We start from the raw sequence: 22,711 nt of genomic DNA, 5'->3' as shown, positions 1-22,711 counted from the left end.
TGTCTGAACAACCAGTGTTTGGTGGTATGGCCATATTAATTGAGCCTACCACCTACGGCAGCAAAGGGGTGATCCAAAGTTGGTTTTATCATTGGGGGCTAAAATATTTACTTTATGAAAAAAGTGGTGGTAGGAATTTGTGTTCCAATGTTGTGGCACCCAAAGTAAAAATTAGAGAAGTGGGGTCTTATTATAGAATATTAATACATATTTACAACCCTCCTGGAAGGAAAAATTCAATTGGGATATTGAAATATGTAAAACGAGTATTTTACATGACCGACTATTTCCATTATTTTGGCTGGATAGCTCAATATCGACTGCCCTGGGTTGGTAATGTCTTTGCTGACAGAAGAACTCTGCTAGATTGAGGTATACCCGACTCATTGCTACTTCAGAAGAACTCAAAAAGTAAAAGACAATTCTGGCAAAGCTACTTAGCAGATTGTTGTTAGGGAGAGGTATGTAAAACCATCTAACCTAACAAGAAGGCAGGATTTCCAACCAAATGAAAGGCAAACTCTTTAAAGTGGTAGTTATGACAGAGCAGTTGGGCTTAAATCAAGGGAGGAAGGTTAGTAGCGAAGTTGAGTTACTCCCAAAGTTACAACTAGAGATTACACGAAACTGGTTTGCTGAAAATATACACTTTGTAGTAAAATCACACAGAGAATAACCATAAGGTCAAATAATGTGGGCTAATCATACATAGCACATAGTAAAGCCAAGTGTATTTTTTAAAACTGTAAATGCCATTGAAGACGTTTCCCACTCTTAATCTAAATGCTTGCCCGCTACCTGGTGATGGGCAAAGGAACCCTTGACAACAGTAAAAATAGATTCACAGGCTCATTATCAGGACCCCAAAAGCCAACACATGAGTGGTCACGATATTCCCCCCATCCACTAGCACAGAATAAAACGAATATTAAAAATGTAAACCGTATACTATAATATATATATATATATATAGCACCTAGAGGGCGGTAAAGGATGAACCGCAAGCCAGCAATGCCCAGAGTTGCCACCAAAAGTCAGGTTTATGTTAGTCTTCGAGTGCCAGAGCCATAAGGATTCATTTCACTTCTAGACACTCACTGATGCTAAATAATAACCACAGTTAGATACAGTAACACCTTTCAGGAGTGTAATGCAGAGATTTAAAAATGCATAAATAGTACTATTAGCTAGAAATTCAGTCCCTTGTAGAAATCTATAGGGGCCTGAGTGTGTCCCATGGAAAAAGTCAGTGTTCAGCTAAGCACCCTTACAAACCGCTTTGGCAGGGTTTTCGGAGTTGGTAAAAGCATCCCATAGGAATGAATAGAACAAACATGGCACAGCAGCGGTTACGGGGAAAAGTTAGGAAAGATGGTTTCAACCCCACCGGTGTGGAAAAAGGTGCAACCTGCCCCAGGGGAGTTTCCCTTCCAGTTTTGAGACCCGGAAGCCCCAGAAAGAAGAGAAGCAAAGCAGGATTGCAACCAATTTAAGTATTGGGACGACCACAGTAGAAGATGACCTGCAGAAATTTCAATCACAGGCCCAAGGAAACCCTGATGGTAAGTTTGAAGAATAACCGGCCAGCCCACGACTGAGAGGAAGCTACTCACAGCACCAGTTTCTGAGAACTAGGCTCTAGATCAGTGAAACAACCAGGTAAGTACAAATCTTGTCTTGCAGGTCGAGTTACAGGATTCGGTCCCCCAGGGACTTGACCCCAGAATGACCACGTACCAGACGACCCAAAAGAATAACAATCATTAATTCCAGGAGATTGTCCCACTATCTAGGTGTGACAACAATGTCAGAGATGGCACAAGGAAGAAGTGGAACATGGCCAAGCAGATTTGGATGGCTTGATGGGCAGATCTGAGCAGCAAGCCTGAACAAAACAGTCCTATGACGGGGGCGAAAGTGCAGGTGAACCAAGACTGCCCAAACAAAGAGCAGAGGCAGGGTAGTGGTGTTCCACCATCCTTCTGGATGATGGAGGCTTTCAACCTCAAGATGCTACGACCAGGAAGATAATACTGGGAGAAAGTGGAAAACCTTTCCAGAAACAGTCCCAGCATAAGACCTCCATCCCATCCAGCGAGGAACGTGAGGGGGGACAAAGGACAGCCGAGGAAGCATGCCCAGCCATTATGGAGCATACTTGGTCACAGAGTTTCAGCAGCGCAGCTTTGTGGAAAAATCCTCCTGCAACACTGGTAAGTACACTAGAAAAAACCCAACAGACTTAAGGAGCTGCCATGGTTTCCCCTACATATAGCCATTCGCTAATGGGCTAGCCTAAGCCAGCCCTCGGAACACATAAAAGTCCAACACAGATTGGTCTTTGACAGCCAACCAATCTGGCTGGCCCTTTTAACAGCCAAACACTCAGGTCCACCCACACAGCCTGTGTATCGGCTTGCATAGTGCCTGGCACCAGTCTAAACCAGTCCAGACCACTACAGAGTGTGTATGGCTGAGCACAGAGTGAGTCCATGTTTGCACAACAGCCATTTCAGGTCTGTTTTCTTTTTTTCTAAATAAAGGAATTTCCCCAAAGCAAAATGGCAGAGAGCATGACTTAAAAAGAATACGTTAGTACCTCAATGGCTAATGTAAAGGTTAATTGGGCTACTGCTGCTGTAAAATTGGCTGCATCCCTGGCCACCACCCTGCTACACAAAACCACTGTAGGGCCATATCGCAAACATGATGAGTGGGCAGTTTGAGGGACCTGCGCTTCACCCAAAAATTAAGATTGTGCTGCAGCAGGCTCAACATCAACGAACTCCACCTCCTGTTGTAAAACCTACATAAATCTCAAGAAGTGATGGTGGACACTTGCACAGGACCCCATTCATTTTATAATGATGATCAATATTTATACTTTAGTCTTAATGTGCTTTTCATTATAAACCTTTCACAAACACTAGGTGTCAAATGTTTTTTTAAAATTATTATTAATGTGATCTGGTTACCCAAACCTTTCCACTGTACATTCTATACATTTTGTAACTAGTTTGTAAAACACACTTCCTCTCAATGGGCCTCATTATAAGTTTTGCAGTGCGGGAAAAGTGCTGGTAAATGTGACCCTAATTCAGTCACTGCCACGTTTCCTGCACTGCATTGACTGGCTGCCTAGTCCCTCCTGAGTCCTAAAGGGCACCAGGCCCTCCTCGCCTAGTCTACCCTAGCACCCCGATCTGCTTGAGCCCCCCCCAACCTGCACTTGCCCTTCCAGGCCCCCTTCCCCTGATTAGCCTGGTGGGGTGTGCTTCCCTACCGAGCCTGGTCCACCCTATCCTTGTCCTCGCACATTGCATGTGGTCCTCACTCCCTGCTTCCCCTGGCACTTGCCCACCTGGCCTCCCCTTAGCACTTGCCTTGCCCCAGAGGCCCTCTTCCTACCACCACCTCAAGTACTGCTATCTGCATTAGCCTCTAAACAAAAGTTATAACTGTGTATGAAAAAGGTTACACTATTTGGGGAATATAATGTTGAGCCATAGGTTTACTGCTACCTCCATTTATAAATAAAAAGCAATATTTAATATCCCCAAGCCCTAGCCTACTATACAAATGAGAGCCTCCTTTGGAATGATGAGCTACTATAGATAGTGGATATTGGGTTATGCTGGAATAGTCAAACCTCTGGCAAGCTACATGGAGAGAAAAAAAAAACAAAAGACCAACTTCACTGGGCATTAGGGCAAAAGAGGCATTTGATTCCATTAAGAAAGTCTTGGCAATTATGCGTGCTTTAGGCCTCGTAGACTACAAGAAGAAAATCACTCTGTATTGTTATGAAGGAAATGGGTTTGCATCAGCAGTACTTACACAAATCCATGGCTAGTGTCACAGCCCTATTGCATGTTCTAACACAGCTTTAGATCCAGCAACAGCAAGAAAGCCTCAGTGTATTTGCTCATTAGCTGCCACAGCTATGGCGACAGTGGAGCTTTGTGAAAATCTAGTTTTGGGTTCCCCTTTAGAAGCGTCAGTTCTCCATTCAGTTGTAGCATTATTGTTCAACACCACAACACAACTCATGTCTGTGTCCCAGTCAAACAAATATGAGATGTTGCTTTTAAATTCCTCAAACCTTACCTTACCCTACTGCCCAGCTGCACCGAGCTTCTTTGGTCACCTACTGCTGACATCAAAAGGCTTTTGATATCCCCTATAGCTAAGGGCACTCCTGCTGTGTTTTTCTCGAATGCAAATAACCATTTCCCTGCAGCCCCTGAGAGTGGTGGGAGGGCCTTTAATAAGTTGTTTTTGTCCATCAATGCCCAAGGGATGTAATGGGGTCGTCCTGCTCCCTTGTAGATGAGAGGCATCTATAATTTTGACCTCACCTTCCCTCTAATTACCTTCACCCCTTTCTTTTTGGCCAATACTATTCGCCCTGATCTGTTACGGAGCCTTCCCTCCCAACATTCCTCTTCTACCTCTGTCACTTGTGGAGTTGCCCACTTAATCTGTTCAATACCACCCACTTTTCCTTCCTCGAACTCATCAAATTCGCTCCAACATTACTCTTCCCTCTCGGACGCTACTGTGTCATACCCCACACTTGTTTCCCCCTCTCGCTCTACTTGAACTTTTTAAATTGGGGTGCTAACTATTCAGAAAGGGAAGTCCCCAGATTTCCATTCATCCTCTGGTAACAAGGTGGAACTCTTTAGTGGGGGTGGCAGCAGAGGCCGCCCTCCCCCCTTGTTGCGGCAGTGTTCCTTCACACAATGTTCGCAATCTGGACAACTCTGCTTGAGTATTTGTCATTAATATTTTCAGATCTTGTGTTGTTGGTCCTGCGGGGCAGGGGTTGTGCTTGATGGAGTATATAAACCTATGGGGGCAACATTGGTATTTGATGGGACATACGGAGGGGGCGGTGTGGTTGCTGGTGTGCTCGCCTGTGGTAGATATATCGGGTCACAATACTCCTCGGCGTTCCTTGTAAGTAGTGGGTATAGTTTCTTTGGGTCTTCGTCCTCCTTGCCTTTCTCTCCTATTTCCTTGTTTGTCACTGTTGGGGACTCTACATCTTTTTCTTTATTATTTGTAGGGGGTGTTTCCTCAAACATCCTCCACAAATCTAACACTTCTCGTCTATTTTGAAGCTGCTTTCCTTTGTATTTTGCCATTAGATAGGTTGCTACATGGTCCAATATCCTTTTGTCGAAAGACCCTCCTTCTGATCAGATATGAGGTGACCCCTCTCCTTTTACTTCAGTGACCCATTGGCCATGGTATTTTTTTATTCAATCACTATACAAGGGGAGATATTGACAAATGTGTGCAAGTGGTGCATCTAAAGCCATATTCATGAAATGAGTTTCCCCTCTTTCCCCTATTTTGTCCGTGCCATCCCACCTCGACTTCTAATGCATCAATCTTGTTGATCAATTATTTACTTTCCAAAACATTATAAAATAAGACAATTAAAACAACATATCCCATTTTACAACAATCAGTTTGATCAAACATAAATCAATTGGTACATATGAAAAACAAAATAAAAAGCAACAATGCCTTATTTCAAATTGAAGACTTCAAACCATACTTTCAATAGATATAAAGGAAGGGAAAAACAGCGATAATTGAGCAGATCATTTCCACTTTACGATCTCAATATTGGTTTCACCAGCTGCCTTATGTGAAATGCCTCAGCAGTAACCACCATAGAGTCTGCGCCATAAATCATGCTCCAGCACTGATCCGATTGGTAGTCACTGAAGTTAGCATATACCCTCAAAAACAGTTCGCCCAGTGATGGGCACTGTGTAAAAATGTGTCAGGATGTTTCCATGTGGGTTTTACATGACCTACACAGTCTCTCCTCACTGGGGATTTCCCTCCACGGACCTGTATTTACCAGAACTGGGAGGACCTCAAGCCTTGATATAAAAAAAAGTGTGTGGAAGATGGGTATCGGAGGTTAGTCAGATAATTGCGTGGATGTTCTGAAAAATCACCCTGATTGAGAGTAGCTCACATATTTCCGCCTAGCGGGCAGATGAGCTAAAGATTGTATTTGATCATACTCTCTGGTTTTCTCCACATATCCAGAGAGCTGAAAATCCACAATAGACTTAGGGTGTTTGCTCAAGCCAATCTCATCAAAGTGTTTTAGGACAACAGACTCTGTGTCTTTGAACCAGACAATACGCGAACACCTCCATGAATGTGCAATCGTTTTATCCATAAGGGAGGAGCCACCTGTGCCTCCATGTCTGATACTTGCCCAGAATCGACATACCCAACCCTTCCATAGTGGCCCAAGGTAGGCCCAATTCCCTCTGTGAAAGTTGATTATAGAAGTGCATCCAATAGACGCTCTGTAAAGTTGAATTTAGAAGTATTCCCAATTGCATCTATGAAAGTTGACTATAGAAATGTATCCTTTAGACACTCTTGAAAGTTGCATTTAGAAGTGTGCCCAATAGTCTCTCTGTTAAATTGAATTTAGAAGTGTTCCCAACACCCTCTCTGGAAAAGCCTCTCTGAAATTGACTTAATAGTGCGCCCAGAATCCACTACGTAGAAAATTGAATTTAGAATTGCGCCCAATAGCGTCGCTATGAAGGTTGCATTTAGAAGTGCAACCAATACCCTCTGTGAAAGTTGATTATAGAAGTGTATCCAATAGACGCTCTGTAAAGTTGAATTTAGAAGTGTCCCCAATAGCATCTGTGAAAGTTGACTATAGAACTGTATCCTATAGACACTCTGGAAAGTCTCATTTATAAGTGTGCCCAATAGCCTCTAGTAAACTGAATCTAGAAGTGTGCCCAATTAGCCTCTCTGTGGAAAACTGTATTTAGAAATACACCCAGTACCCTCTCTGGGAAAGTTGCAATTAGAAGTGTGCTCAGTGAAAGAGCATATAACCGACCATACCACACCACCATGCTTACTCTCTCCTTACATCACCACTCAACTAGAACACAGAGATACTATGACACCATTCGGTATAACTGTTCTCATACCAACATTCCGCCGCTTACTCCACATCATTCTATGTAATCACTGCTGGTTCCACACCCCCAGCCAGGCGTTTTCCTCAGGCCTAACGCAGCCACATCCGTTCCGGATAAATCCTGCCAGAACGAACACATTCTCCTGATTTCTCAACCACCACACCTACCGCTAAGAAGCAGCTATTACACGAGTACCGCACGAGCTGCACACATACCCGGTGCTCACACGCACCTTTTGACTCTCCCTACTCTCTCTACTGATCTGAACTTCGGTTCCCAAGGGCGTTCAACCTACAAGCGCCTTCAGACCATACCAATGGTATATAAGGCGCTATATAAGTGCAAAATAACAATAACAATTAATGAATGGAGGCCCAGTGTTAGTCTATTGGCCTCAATGGGCACCGCCCCAGGTAGGCCCAAAAGAGAATGCAATATTTTTGCCTCAGTTTTTGTCAACCATGACACCGCGGTTCAGGGTATGTTTCCAAGGCGTATAGGATTGCTGGAATTATGGAAACTCTATAGGCCCGGATCTTATCCTTAATCAACCGCTCCCTCACCCCCAGATGAGTGTCATTGATTCTCCTAATGGTCAACCATTTCTTCCAGGCCTTGGTAGGGACCTTTTTGGCCAAATGAGTTAAAGTCTTGGTGTTGCTGATGTTCATACCTAAATACTTATGCTCGTTGACATGTTCCAACTGAAGGTCCCCAAGTCTCCAGGTAAACGCCTAGCTTTTTTCCCAACGATCATGATCTTAGTTTTGTTAATTTTAATCTGCAAGTAATTTGCCTCAGCATATTGGCAAAGCGCTTCCAACGATCGTTGGAGGCCTATTGCAGTGCGATCCAGGATCACAGTATCATCCGCATATACTAACGAATACATGTCCTCGTTTCCAATTCGGAAATTATTTACTTTTTTCAATGCAGAAACCAAATCCGGAACATATAGGTTGTATAGCATGAGGGCAAGGACACACCCTGCTTTAGGCTCCTCTTAGTGGGAAAAGAATCGGATAAATCACCCTTTTGGGATAAACAAACCCTAACATAAGTGTCAGTATGTAATAATTTAAGAAAGTAAAGAATAGAAGGATCGATGCCCCACCTACTTAACTTTTCCCATAACTTGGAGTAGATAACACTGTCAAAAGCAGAGGAATAGTCTACAAAGCATATGTATAGGGCAGACTCTTGAACGGATAATGTGTCAGAAATCGGGGTCTGCAAAACCCAAATGGATTGCGACCTGCTGCATATTTCCTCAAGCCCGTCTGGGTCATGTTTAAGAGGCCATTTTCATCCTCCCAAGTTGTTAGAAGGTCCAAGAGCAGGCCAGAGAAAATCGTGGAACTGCTATCTAGCATTTTCAGTGATCTATAATTTTCCGACATCTGCAGAGGACCCTTTTTGTGGACAGGAATCAAGATTGACTGATGCCAAGACCAGGGCAGTCTGCCAGTCTCACAAATGTGAAAAAAAGCAAATCGAGTGAGCCCATAGGGCGGATCACTCTTGATCATAACATTGCATAAACCGTCCGGGCCAACTGCTCTGGATGATTTTACCTTCATTATAGTCTTCACCACGTCAACCTCTTTAACTTGTTGCCAGACCATGGACCCAGTCATAGATCTGTTTGTTCCCCACAGGAAGCTCTTCTTGATTGCAAAATGACATTTTCAAGTGATTTGCCCATGCGACTTCAGGAATGTACGATATTTCTATCGCTGTCGACCCTGCACTAAGCGTACACATCATGTACCAGAACTTTCTGGAGTCACCCGTCGTGATAACTTGGTTTACAAACTTGCGACCAGCACGGTCTTTGCTGGACCGATAACTGCAAAGCCAAAGCATGTACTGAGTTTTCTATTTACCACAAATCGCCCTCTAAGTGAGTTCATTAATTATATGGTTTCTCTTGATCTTCCGCAATGCCGCATTCAACTCCTTTATTTTTTTCCATAGCCACACCCACTTCAAATACGTGCCCCTCTTTATTCGGAGGGCCACTTATATGTGTATTACTGCAAGAGCGCGGTCCATAAAGATTTACCATATTTTCAAATTCCAACTCACATTCACTGAACATGTCCCTCCCCGATTTATTCAAAGAGACAAGTGCAGTATTAAAGTTACATATATCGACTGCTGACAAAGGTAGACTATTACCCTGAACCTATAACCTAGTGCAGGCATTTGTTTGACCTTATCCGGCGTTGATTAGGCCCAATTGAAAGTGAATTGGATCAACGTTGAGTGGTTGGCTGTTGTAGTTCTTTCTGACTAACTGACATGGAGGAACTGCTGATTTTTGTATGGCTGAGAGACCTTGCGTCACGACGGTAAGGTGGAGTCATTTGTTTGTTGATACGATCTTGTTTGATTTTTGGTGGAAGATGGAAATGTTGATTATGGAGCACCTGGCTTGTGGGTAGGTTGGGCTGCGTTTCCAGCACTCATTTTGTTTGCCATGTGACATGTATTGATTGCATTGACACGAGATTGATTGTCAAAAAACAGTCTAGCGAAGATTTGTCGGAGCATTTTGTTTGCTTGGACCATTAGCAAGCCGTTTTTCTTAATAAAGATTTGGCAGTGATTAGCACTAAAATGAGAAGGGTACACCAGGTGTGCTAGTTAGTTGTGGTAAGCAGGAGATCTCTAGTGGTGGCGCCACATGTTCGGTTCTAAGGAGTCCGTAAACAATGTTTCCTGGTGTCCATGAATAGTATTTTAAAATATTTTTGGGCATTTGTGCTTAAAGCTGCGACCGGATATATCATTTCAAGGCAGTGGTGGTTGAAAGGAGCTTTTTTCCATTATGCTTCTGTTGTGATTAGCTATGAACCTTCCCACTGTTATACAGCATCCAACATGTGTAGATTGAGGGACATGTGGGGAGTCAGACATATGAATGAATGTCCCTGCACACGTGCACTGCCAAACAAATTTAGAATCTATGGAGCTGCTTACATGACAGTTCCAGCTGTCACACAACGAGACTGCCACTTTCCACCTCCTCTACCAACCACCTAAGAGGTGCTGCAAATTCATAGATTAAATCACTGACCTGTTCTCTTTGGCTGCATTCACCCGCTGTACAAACATCTTTCTCAGGAACTTCAACCTACCTGGAACCCAGGTAACTACAAACACCATAGATGCTCTCCTGAACCTAGCAGAATGACTGCACTTAATGCCACATGTGAAAACCTCAAACCAAATCAGGGGAAACATCCATGGCTGCATTCTTACCTCTTCACCCCTTCCCACCTCATTCAATGCTTCAACTATGTGCCACTTGACTGGAGAGACCACGACGTAATCCCTTTCACCTTATCACATACCTTCTGTTCCCATGAAGGACAGAGCGAACCCACCATGCCTGCATGTAACTTCAAGAACTTCCCTGCGGGTGCATTGGAAATCAGCCCGACAAACCTCTCTGCCACCACCAACGTAAATTCCCTAATGGAAACCATCAAACATCATATGAGTTGGTAGACACACATGCCCCTATAAATATATACGGCGTGTCAGTCAAACACTCCACCCCGTGGTACACGTAGGAAATAGCTGATAGCGAACACAATATTGGAGCATACGATAAACTGCGCTACATGTGCAAACCTGAGGAGCTCTTCGACCCTCAAAGGACTTACGCTTATCATGTCAGGCCCCGAGTATTGAAACCGAAGCTCCTCAACAATTGTGGCAGCCTCTAATAGGAGTTAAAGCCCTTTTCGGAACAGACAAAAACTGCAAAAACTCCTTGCCATATCCAGAAAGTCCTTTGAGAAATTCAATGCCATCAACGATTTCTTTATTAGCAAAGTCACCACAATTTGAGGTTATGCCTCCAAATCACCAAACTGCCGATATCTATCCCACCCTGAGCTCCTCTATACCGGACTGACTTGAACCTCTTCACCCCGCATGGATCTTACTGACACACTCATGTCACTAAAGCCTTATACCAATGACATCCTACATCCTAAACAAGATCTTGGGACATGCTCTCTTTCTGCTCCTTCAGATAGTAAATGAATTACCCAACCAGGGCATTTTTACAAGCTGCTTAAAAAGAGGGCTGATCTACCAACTCCTTAAGAAACCCACGCTGGGGCCAGAAGACCTCACCAGCTACTGACCAAACACCAGCATCCCATTCATTGGAAAAATCATTAAGAAGGCAGTGGTGGATAAACGTTTGAACAAATCAACCAGTCAACATTGCTCAAGGACTACCAGTCAGGGTTCTGTCCTAAATGCAACACTGAAACAGCCACCATTCAAGTAATTGATAATGCTGTCCACATCACGGACAAAGGGTATTCCAGCCTCCTCATCCTCTTTTACCGATCCGCCATCTTCATCAGCCTCCTTGCATAAAAAATGGGCTTTGCGGGAACCGTTCTTAATTGGTTCTCCTCCTACCTCTCAGACACCAGGCTGTCCAGATGGATACCTTCAGATCTGACCACTGTCCAATTAACTTTGGTGTGCCCACAGGGCTCAATCCTCTCGCAGCTGATCTGTAATCTATACCTGGAAGCGCTAAGATAATTCCTTGATGACCCAGACGTATAACTATACAGCTCTACCTTAAAGTGAACTACTCCCACAACTTCTTACTTCCAGAAATGCCCTACTATCATTCAAATGTGGATGAAAAGCAGATACCTAAAACTCATACTAACCACAACAGAATTAATGCTCCCCAGCCACCCCCTCCATAAAGGAACATATTCACCCCCAACTTGCCCTTTCTGCTAAATCATTTTGGTTCATCGTGGGCTGCAACATATCCTTTCAGCAGCACATCAACAAGAAAGTCCAGTCTACATGGTACCAGATTACGCTGCTCTGCAAGATTAAGTCTTTCCTCCCTTCCCAGGACTTCTGGATTGTGGTACAGGCTCTCATAATTGCAGACACCCGATGGTTGTGACGCCTGCTTTCCCTGGCTCCCCTCAAAGCAGCCCATCACACCACAGCCCGCCTTATCACCAGTTCTAAAAATGTATCCACATCACCCCCACTTTCTGCCAGGTTGCTTTTCTAAATTGCTTGAATCATGCACAAGACAACCACCACCCAGACACCTGCCCTCCTTACAGTCAAACGTGGCACCTCAAGTAGTACATGCTCCTCCAGAAGCCAGACCATTCATTGGCTGGAAACTAAACTAGCATACATGGAAATACCTGGAAACAGTGCTCCTTTGCCTGGCATATTGGAACACTATTCCAATGGCAATCGGAACAGCTACAATGCTCTTGCAGTTCAGAAAGTAACTGAAAACTCTGCTTTCTGGGAATTCTTAGCCAGGACTTGGGGAATTCTGTCCCTGGTTCTACCCCCACTTCAGACCCATTGTAAACTGGCTTCATGTTCCTTGTACAGGAACAGCATTCCGTTGCTTTTGAGCTACGTTTGCGTCATATAAACATGAATACAAAAAAACATACTAATGATAACAGGGATGAGGGAGCCAGGAGTGAACACTATGCTCTGTACTAGCCAAGAGGATGCCGTGTAAGGGATTGTAATGTGTAGGTAATTCAGGGAAAAAACTGGCCCTCACAAGGTGCGTGGGAAATATGCTGCTTTTGAAGTAAGATTGCGTCCGTGAGAAAGGCAGGAAAGGGTTACTATTCAGGTAACTCCTGGCATAAAAGTGCACACAACATTGGAAAACATTCTTCTTCGTGATCAGACCCAAGGTGTCCACTTTTTTCTGACAAGACACATATTGCATCTGTCGTATATGTACTTATTTCCGTGCATTTTTTCTTGCTTGATTTTATCCAATAAGCTTGCAGTACGCTTCGAAATTCCTTTAACGCCAGCGATCTTTTTACATCTCAATTGTGCAAGTGTTACGGTTGTCGAGATGATCTATCGCGCATTTTTAATCTGACGTAAATTATCTGTTTGCTTCCCTGTAGGTTCTCAACAGGCGATGTGTAGAAGCAGCTGTGATGACAGGCCTAGCCCTTAACTGCAGTATAAACAGGAAGTCGCTATTTGACAGAAAGCATTATTTTTATGCAGATTTGCCGGTACGTATGCGCGAATGGGCCCTGGGACCACTTGCCCTTACAAATGCTTTCCTGTGTGTTTTTGTTGTCTGTTTCTTTTCTTTAACCGCTGGAGTGGGCGGTGCCTACAATGATTTCCAATGAGAATTCAGGCCGATCTCAGACTGCTTTAGCACTTGCGCGGAATGCGTGTTGTTCCACGCAACATGATTGATTCGCCTTCTTCCAATAGAAGGCAGTGGCGCTCTGCCGCTTGCTGGATTAATGGTTTAACCTTGATGGCTGACTGCACCTGGCGTCACGCTCACCATAGGATTGAATTGGAGGCTGAAGACTGCATGCCCACTCGCTAAGCACGTAGTTCCTGCGTTTGATAGTAATTGACTCGGAGAGTAAAGGCAGCCTGCCCAATGGCTGTGAGCAGCAGTCGTTTATTAGCTTTTCGGACATTGTATCATTTCCTCAACAGAAGATAGGATCAATCGCGACTGCTCCAGGCGTTCTCTCTCAGTCAGTGAACATTTTTGTTTAGTGGTTTGAGTCCATGAATTATCAGATTTAGACTTTTAATTTGCTTGTCGACAGAGTTTTATTACATTTATGCTCCCGTTCTCCTCATTTCCCTGCAGCCTACACTCCAATGAAACTGCTTTCTTTCCTCAAAGGTATTTCTGCGAAGCATTGTCAGTCAGTAATGGAATTACATTATTGTTCAGGCTTCCATTGTGTAGTCATTGGTCAACCATGGGTGGTGAGTCATCCATTCCATAAGCAGGGTTCTAGCTAAACAGAGAGAGCTATGGATGAGTGGCAGAGTTAGCAAAGAGGCATGCTTTGAAGGATGTGTTTTCTTTTGGTAGGAATGTACCCCTGGGTGCGAGGGTCAAGGCTTTTCTTTCGGTCCTTTGGGTTAGCCTCTTAGCCATATGTGCAATGCTCCTCATAGCAGATGACATTTCACAGACAGACCTGAGCACAAACCGTGGAAAGCTTCTCCTATACGGCCTAATCAGGCACCCTCGCCTGGGACCGTCTAGTGTGAAAAGAAATGCAGATTTGCGGCTAATGCGCTAATTGGGGAAGATCTTGCCCTTGGGGTATTTTTATTGCAAGACTTCGAGGGAATGGGACCCTTTCTGTAGCTTGTCATTTCACTTTAGATGGGGGTAAAAATACATTTCTAATTAGGAGGGTTCAGGAAATACGCCAGCTGGATACATTATTTTTAGTCGGCATTCAAGCGTCTTAAAGTATCTTGTTTTGACAAGCTACAGCAGAGCAATTAAGAACTGTTTTTTTTTGTAGGCTTTGTTCTTGTGGATCCTATTCAATGTCGAAGAGTCATATCTCGCTGAGATGTCATTCATGTGAATAGCTTATTTGCCCATTGCTCATTTTTCGGCTGAGTCCTGCTCGAGAGCACTCGAGGCTTAGATGTATAGATAACAAGCGCTTATAATTAACATGCAGGGGGGTTTAGTATTACGCTCTCGTGCCATGGCTGCTTTATAAATTAGATGGCCGCCGTTTAAGTGAAACCTTAATTACCCGCGCTCCCATGTACATTATTTAATAAATGTTATGTTTAATTGATTAGTCATTTTTTCTATCATCTGTGCCTCTCTGAAAGCACTGGAATCGCGTTCTTCCGGCCTGCACCCATTTTCCTGCTAATCTTCTCCTCCCCGCCCCCTTCTCTCGCAGAACTACGCACCAAGACGCAAGGATTTTGGTAATAATTGCAATACCTTTTAGGCTATTTGTTATTTGTAGAACGCCTACTGACATGGCAATGGCTTCGAAACGCCGTGGCGTGAAAGGACTGCAGTCTGTGCAAACATGAAAATAAAAAGAGCATTGCATGTTAAGTATTGGCTTATTTATTTTTTCATTTGTAGAGCGCACCAAACCCGTAGGCATCAGGGCGCTGTTAAGTTACCACTTACATGTTCATTCACCAGTCAGAGAAAACGCAGGTATACAATGGAAAAGGCTGTGATGTTATGCAAACAGCCAAGTTTTTAGAGATTTCTGGAAGATCCAGTATGATTGCTCGGCCTGCAGGAAGTAAGTTCCATTGAGTGGCCTCAATGGTCACAAAGCTTGCGCTGCCCGCCTTGGCCCGTTTGAATTTTTGGACGAGTCAATGGGCATATGCAGTTCTGGTAGGTCTGGATGAGTTCACGTTTGTGAATTTCTGCAAGAGTTAAGTAGTAGCCACCTTGGAAAGGCATCTATGCATTATTGACAATGTTTTCAATAGGATCCGTTCCCGGATAGGTAGCCAGTGGGCCTTTTTTCTAGCTGAGGTGATATGTTCACGTTTAGGGATGTTAAGGGCAGCCCTCCGTTTGTTATTTTGGATCACCTGCATCTTCTGTAGGTTATGTTCTGAAGTGCCTGCAAACAATGCTTTACAATAGTCTAGTCTCGACCCAATGATGGCCGGGGCTATTGTAAGTTAACTGTCAGGGGAGAGGAAAGGTTTGAAGGCGTTTATCAATTTCGTGGTGTGGTCCGACCAAGAGGAGATTGCATTCACCTGCCGTGTCAGCAAGAGGGTGGCATCCAGGTAAACTCCCAATGTCATCTCTGAGTGGGAGACCAAGATTGGGATGGTGTCAATTTGTGTACAGGGTGTCCAACTTCTTAATCTTGGCAGCTGGGCCCACTATGAGAATCTCAGTTTTCCCGTCATTAAGACACAGGCAGTGAGTGGCCATCCAAGCTTCGATAGTCGAGTAGACTGCGCTTAGCCTGGCAGAGTCTACCTGATACATGCCAGTGAAGGCGAGTAGAATTTGGGTATCATCAGCATAGTTGGTGTAAGATATGCCCGATGGAGTCAAGTAGAACAGATAAAGGTTTCGTAAAAATTATGTAAAGTATTGGGGAAACAGAAGAACCTTGTGGGATGCCACAAGCGGTGGGTGCTGGAGGAGCATTGGCATGCTCGGCGAAGACTCTCGTGGATCAGGTTTGTAAGAAGGAAGGGATCCAGGTCACTGCCGCTGGTGAGAAGTTGTCTGCTGCTGCAAGGTGGTGACACAGGATTTTATGGTCGACCAAATGGAACGCAGCTGTCGGGGTCAAGGAAGAGATTGAGGGCCAGTTTGCCGTCATCCCTGATCTCATCCAGCTGGTTCTTCAGGTCAAGCAGAGGCGATTCTGTACTATGGCCCGGGACGAAACCCGAATGGTGCACTCCAAGGATGTGGTAAGTTTCCAGAAAGTGCTGGATTTGCAGGTAGGCATCTCTGTCCATAATTTTCAGTAAGAAAGGGACAGTGCTGATGTGGCGGTAGTTGTTTGAGACCGTAGGGTCCAGGGAAGGTTTTTTAAAAAAAAAAAAAGATTTGGAGAACCCAGGCTTCTTTGAGGCTGGTGTAGACTACTCCTAAGGAAAAGGAAGCATTGTTAAAGATGGCGATATGTAATTAGAATGATTTAACTATTCAATTACTAGCAGAGGTGAGTAATTAAAAACATTATTAAAAAAATCATATAGAGCATTGTGTTCAGGTGCAGAGAGGACTGCTCTGCAAGTGATTATGTGAACATCTGGACCACATTTTTTGTGCGACTCTGCTTTTTCTAAGAGCTGCTGTGCAAGAGGGGGGGTGGCAACCCCTAGGGCAACTGTGTACAGTTGGGGACTCTGCTATTCTTTTTTTTTTTTAACCTCTGTTTATTCAACGTTTTTATAAACATAGAAGCCGTAGTACAATGCTGACATTTACACCTCTCTTCAGAAACCAAGGAGAAAAGATTGAACATCCAATATTGCTACATCTCCCACATGTCAGACCCCCAGTTTTCCCCAACAATACTACAATTCCCCCTTCTGTCCTCCCTCTACTCCCCCCTTCAATTCCCTTGCCTCCCCGAGCCCCCTAATATTTCTATCCCGCCTCTGCCACTCAAGGAGGTTTCAAGTCCATCGAGGAGTTCACTTGGTTCAACAGCTGGGGCTCTTGCATGCAGAACACATGCACACTGTATTTTAAGTATTTATTTAAACATTTATATTGCCCCTTAGGCCCGTGGGCAAACATTATATACAGAAGACGAAAACAATTATAATGAAAAATATTGTGAACACAAATGGGCCTAGCAGTAGGAGACAGCAGCATAAATAGATTTTAAAAGGGAGAAAGCTGCAATAAAAAATATTAGACTAGAAAGCACCATTGTAAGTAGATTATAAAATCACATCAATACTAAAAGGACCAGACCTGATACTGAAAAACGAATTAAGAACAGTGAAACTGTGCTTAAAAATAGAAAACATAACCGAACAATACAATTCAAAAGGTTACTGTAAAAATATCAAACCCATGAGACATAAATATGAATGGATTATAAATAACAAGGACCAGACAAGTGGTACGCTATGCATTAGCAGCAACACCAGAGACTGAGACATTAGTTCAGACTAACCCCATAACGCATGAAAACAAGCATAAGATAAAAAACACATTTGCAGCAATGCCAGCAAACTAGTATTGACTCTTCAACATTCCGTGAGCACAGTTCTATAACCCCTGGGAAATAAACCACTAATTTCAACTTTGAAGGCATGTTCAACAAACGTTTGCGTATGCGCAAATAATGGGGAAGATTGCCGCTACTATAACCTACTACTATGCCATCTCTATTGAGAGAACATCATCAATCTGTTCTGTATCCTTCGCAGGACTCTGAAATCGTGCAGTCGTATACATTCATGCCTTGCTTTCTGATGTAGCCAAGCAAGCACTTTGTTCGCCAGAGCTTCTTGCTGCTAATTTCTTTCAGGCTTCTCCACATTCGTTATGATAACATTCCTTGTATCCAAAGCTAAACGTCTTAAGTGGCTATCTGCAAACTGCAATTGCCGGCATTTGAGCTTTTCCCATGGAAATATCACTGGTAGTAGACAACCTAAATGTTGTACTTGCATATTTAATCATGCTTTGAGGAGACAATATTCCCCCGAAGTTTCTGCTAAAATAGGCAGTGGAGTTGATAGACACTGAGCAAGTCATGTTATCCTGCCCTCCGACACTTTCTTCCCTAACCTTCATAGGTCAACTAACTTCTTCCATGGATGTTTGGCAGTATCTATTCGCTCTTCCCAGTGGGGCATTAAACGCTACTTGCTCCAAAGATATTGGTCCATTGGTGAAACTCATTATAATTGTCCAACTGATTAAGATTGGCACTGATGCGTTCCTTAGCGAGTTGCCAGCTTACAGGGTTGATCAAAACACAATCTGTATTGGCCTGTGCTAACATGACACTCTGAGGGAGCTGTGGGGGAGACTTGGGTGTCTCTTCTTCTGCTGTTCTCTCAAAAGCAGGCGGTAGGTCACACACGGTTGGAGCTAGCCAATCTGAGGAACCTCAATGAGTCCTTCCTAAGCGAATGAGAGCACTCAGAACAAACTACATTGTGAGTTTATTTAGCTCTTCAACAGTATCGGACCCAGCGATCTCTCTAACCTTCTTATTTCAAGAAGTGGCTGCCTTTTCCTATTTATTTATTTTAAAATTTTGTTTATTTATAGAGCGCTGAAAGCCCGCACTCATCTGGGCGCTGAACACATACACACAGACAGTCCCATCAATGACAAGACAGTAGCAGCGAACATTGATCAGCAGATGCAAGGGAACTACCTGAATAAGTGCGTTTTCAGAGCTTTCTTAAAAGTTTTCAGATTGTCGTCACCTGTGATGGCAGTGGGTTCCAGAATTTGACTGCTTTAACAGAGAAAGATTTTCGTAGGCCCTTTTCACGCTTTATCGGTTTTTTATCTGCTAATCTGAATACTCCAGCAGGATGGTATTGTGGAGTTTTCAGGTAGGTTGGGGTGGTTCCATGTACACACTTGTGAATGATTGATCCTGCTTTGAAGCAAATTCTTTCTTGTATGGATAACCAATGCAGGTTCCTCCTATGGTGTGTGACGTGTTCATGTTTTTTAAGTTTAACAAAACAATGCGGTTCGTATTGTAACACCTGACATTTCCCAACAAGATTAGCGCTCATCTCCAAAATATCTGAGAGCCGATTCCCTGTAGGCCTTGAAGACACAGAGAGAGTGACAAGTCCTTGTGGAGCCGATTAGGACCCCCGTCTTTTGGACCCCTCACCCAGTCTTCGAAACAGGGACCTAGGCTGGGTTGAGAAGTCCTCATCCATTTCTCTTATATAAACAGTATCACATTCCAGTGTCACATTTGTTTTGTGAGTTCTTCTGATGGGTATATTAATAACCACTTTGGGGTTTAAGCCACTGTTACCCCAACTCGCTGCATAAGTGAGCCACAAAAATTGCATGCCATTTACCACATGCCTATTGCCAGACAGCTGGAGGGTCACAAATCAATCTAAAATAATACCAAAATCGCAAACCTCACAGCATTTCAAATGCAACATGCCTTGTGCCTGAGCCACAACAAACTTTTAAGGCAGCAGCACTCCACCTCCAAGACCCGGCGGCTCCAACAGCGACAGCCCTAGCTGCTTCTGTCGCACAACTAAGCTCCTCAAAGGAACCCCCAGAAGCGGCACAGAAGTGCGCAGGCTTGTCAAACAGCACAGAACCTCAAGCAGCAGCAACACAACACCATGGCCGCAAACAGCAACAGGGCGCCGAGCCGCAAAGTCTCAGAGCAGTAAAAGCGACAACAGGACACCAACAGGATACAGCAGGCAAGCTACACCTTGAGCGTGTGCAGCAAAAACACAGGCACGCTCTCAAACTGCAGTTTCCGCCCAAAGCCACCTTCTGGCACACATCTGCACTTGGACACCAGTCGCCTCAAATCACTATTGCCACAAAGTCACAAAATGTATAACCTGCATTCACGTGCAAATTACATGCACAATTGTCAGATATATCAAAGGTGCATTTAACAAATGTCCTCTTGCCTATACCATCGTGTTATTGCAGTACATATGTTTTATGTTGGATACAAACGTGATGATGGTAACACACAGCCAACTGTAGAGAAAAATAGTCTTGTCCTCAATGACTTCACCAAAACTCCAGGTGCACTAGAGAAAAACCACTTGCTCCCCCCGCCCAAGTTCCTGAATATCCATTTCCCCTCCCACAGGAGTCCTGTGTGCTTGACCTTGGCCTAGTAGGATTGTAGTGGAGTTGTAAGCTCCTGCTGGGACCGGGCAATCACTCTTGGACCACCACAAGCCTAACGCTAAACCACAAGCACAATGACAACTCAAAATCAACATACACACTTCGCAGTCACATCCGCAACATATTGCACTAGACATCCACCCATTGGGTGGACCCCCTGGCCTACTCAGTAGACAAATCACAGTTTCATATGAGGATATGTATAAATGGCAAAATATCAGCTGGAATTACAAACCGTATCTTGAAATATGTTTCTGAAACATATAGTATGAAGACCATCACTTAATTACAAATCAACACCCAAATGAGGATATATTGGGGAAGACCTCATCAGTGTAAAGCATTGCATACCAGGTAGTAACATCAAAGTTTGTGTTCTACAGGAAATGCCAGTGTTCTTCTTAAGCAGTCTTCTGAGATGTAATGCCTTGATTGTTCATGTAAATGAGTTCCCGTTGAGATTAAAATAAGAAAGGAGCATGCCCTTGCATCTAAAGAGGAGAGCTTAGTCGTGCCTTGGTTAGTGTTGATGTGCCAACGGCTAGGCCTGTGATGGCATCTGTGTGGCGTTTGTGGTGTGTAAGGTGGTATGAGATCTTGGAGGGAAGACAGTTTTGTATAGGGAAAGGAGGGAGAAGGCTTTACAATGCAAAGCATGCAACCCTTCACTCCCGCCATTGTCCTTTTGGCATAAAGGGCACATTTCACCAGCTCCCACTGCCCCTGTCAATCTCTCTCTCCCATCGATGCATTTTATGCCATGTGCAACAAAACCAGCATCTGCGAGTTGTCAGATGAGGAGGGAGGGGCAGTCTGTAAACTACATTAAATGACCATATAGCGAAGTGTTATGGGAGTCGAGATTGTTTGGTTCAGAGAATGGGCTACTTGAAATTTGGGGCAGCAGTCACCCATTATGCCTTGCTTAGCATGTTGGTTTGCAGGCTGAGAGATGTCTCAAATATTACTGTAGCATGCTCATGTGCTGTGCTTAGTGTCCTGCTGGGAATTCTGCCCATCAGATCTGTACCCGTCTTTGGCAAGGCAAGAAGGCTTTTGTCTGTCATCGGCCATTGAGCAGGGCAGGGGATTGAATACCTGCTCATTTCACCCAGAGGTCTACCTTGCTGTCTCACTGAAGCCCCAAGCTCTTCTCACAGTACAAAATTAAAATCCCCCTTCCACCGCCACCAACAGACACACACTCACCAGGTTTTGATGTGGCCCCAGTCCTTCAATATCAGAGCGATGCTGCAACAAACAAACAAACAAACAAACCCTGCAACAGATCCTTCACTTTGAAGTACACAGCAGAAAAAATGGAGGGTAGGGTTTGGATTCCTCAAAACTGTGCTGCACCTTGGTGTAAAAAAGGGGACGTGGAGGTGCGACGGCAGCAGAATGGTGAAGAGCAGTGTGTTACAGTGACCGACATGGATTTTGGGGCTGAGGGATTTGATTGCCTTTACAGTAAGGCTGCAATCTCGAGTTTGCAGTCGCTTGCCCCCTTCTAGCTAAAGCTCTCAGGGGGTTTTCCTTACTTGTTCCACAGCTCAAATGATAGGGGTAGGCCAAAGACAGCCATGCTTTATTCATCCAGATCCAAAGGGCTGTCTTTCCAGGGGTAGGGCGGAGCCGTCATAGATATGTTTGTGCACAGGGTGCAAGTTGTTCCCCACAGGGGGTCTCTGGAGCCAACAAAGGTTCCACTTCACCCATTAACAGCTATTTACACTACAGAATAGAGACAGGAGGAGGGCGGCTGTCGAGCTGAAGCTTGTGGCTTGTTGACTGAATTGTGCTCTTGCCTTTACACCTTTTACACAAGTTGGTAAGATGTCTTGGGGAAATGTCAGAGAAGGCAGCAGGAATAGCCGCACTCGCTCCTTAACTGGGCAGCGGCTATGTGTGCCCTCTGTGACCACAAAAGCAATGGTACATTGCCCTGCCCTTGGTCTCATGCTAAACCAGCAGAAACATTTAAATGGGATGTGCAACACAGAGAATCTTGCAGCTCCCCATTTTTATGGATAGGAGCAGGTATTTTGTAAATGCCTAGGCTGCTGTTTAAGCTAGGTGTAAGGTTGTTTAATGCTGCTGCAAGAGCACAGTTGGTCTACCCTGACCTATGTATAGACATTCACACATACACATTTGTGAGACACTGAAATCATATGATTGTGACTTGCACCCTTTTCTGGCTGTTTGCCACCATGTTATGGCCTGGTCTAAATGACGGTGCTTGGGAAGTGTCTTCCATCATATAGTAACATCAAAGATTGTGTTGTATAGGGCCCACCAGTGTTATTTTTGAGCAGTCTTCTGAGATATCATGCCTTAATTGTGCATGCAAATGAGTCCCTGTCTTTATTAAAATAAGACATGTGTGTTCCCTTGCATGTGTTCCTTTCACTTAAGTCCAGTTAAAAACAAGTACTTACAAAGGCAAACGTTTGGTCTTTTGTATCGGCATTATGTAATGTAAGTGGTCTTGTATGGCACCCTTCTGCCACTATTGGTGGCC

General features: G+C 44.2%; 1 protein-coding gene across 1 annotated transcript in view; it reads left to right on the top strand.

Annotated features, from left to right (window-relative positions):
• Positions 1-22,711, top strand: part of GATB (glutamyl-tRNA amidotransferase subunit B) — a 1,295,211-nt gene that overhangs the window by 96,721 nt on the left and 1,175,779 nt on the right. The window contains exon 3 of the mRNA XM_069631274.1: positions 12,950-13,063. Coding sequence (XP_069487375.1) covers positions 12,950-13,063 — 114 coding nt within the window. The remainder of the gene's footprint in view (positions 1-12,949; positions 13,064-22,711) is intronic.

The sequence above is a fragment of the Ambystoma mexicanum genome, chromosome 6q (assembly GCF_040938575.1).
Source record: "Ambystoma mexicanum isolate Mex_15411 chromosome 6q, UKY_AmexF1_1, whole genome shotgun sequence".
NCBI lineage: Eukaryota > Metazoa > Chordata > Amphibia > Caudata > Ambystomatidae > Ambystoma > Ambystoma mexicanum.
Note: the sequence above shows the minus strand (reverse complement) of the source record. Positions and strands in the feature narration are given on the sequence as shown.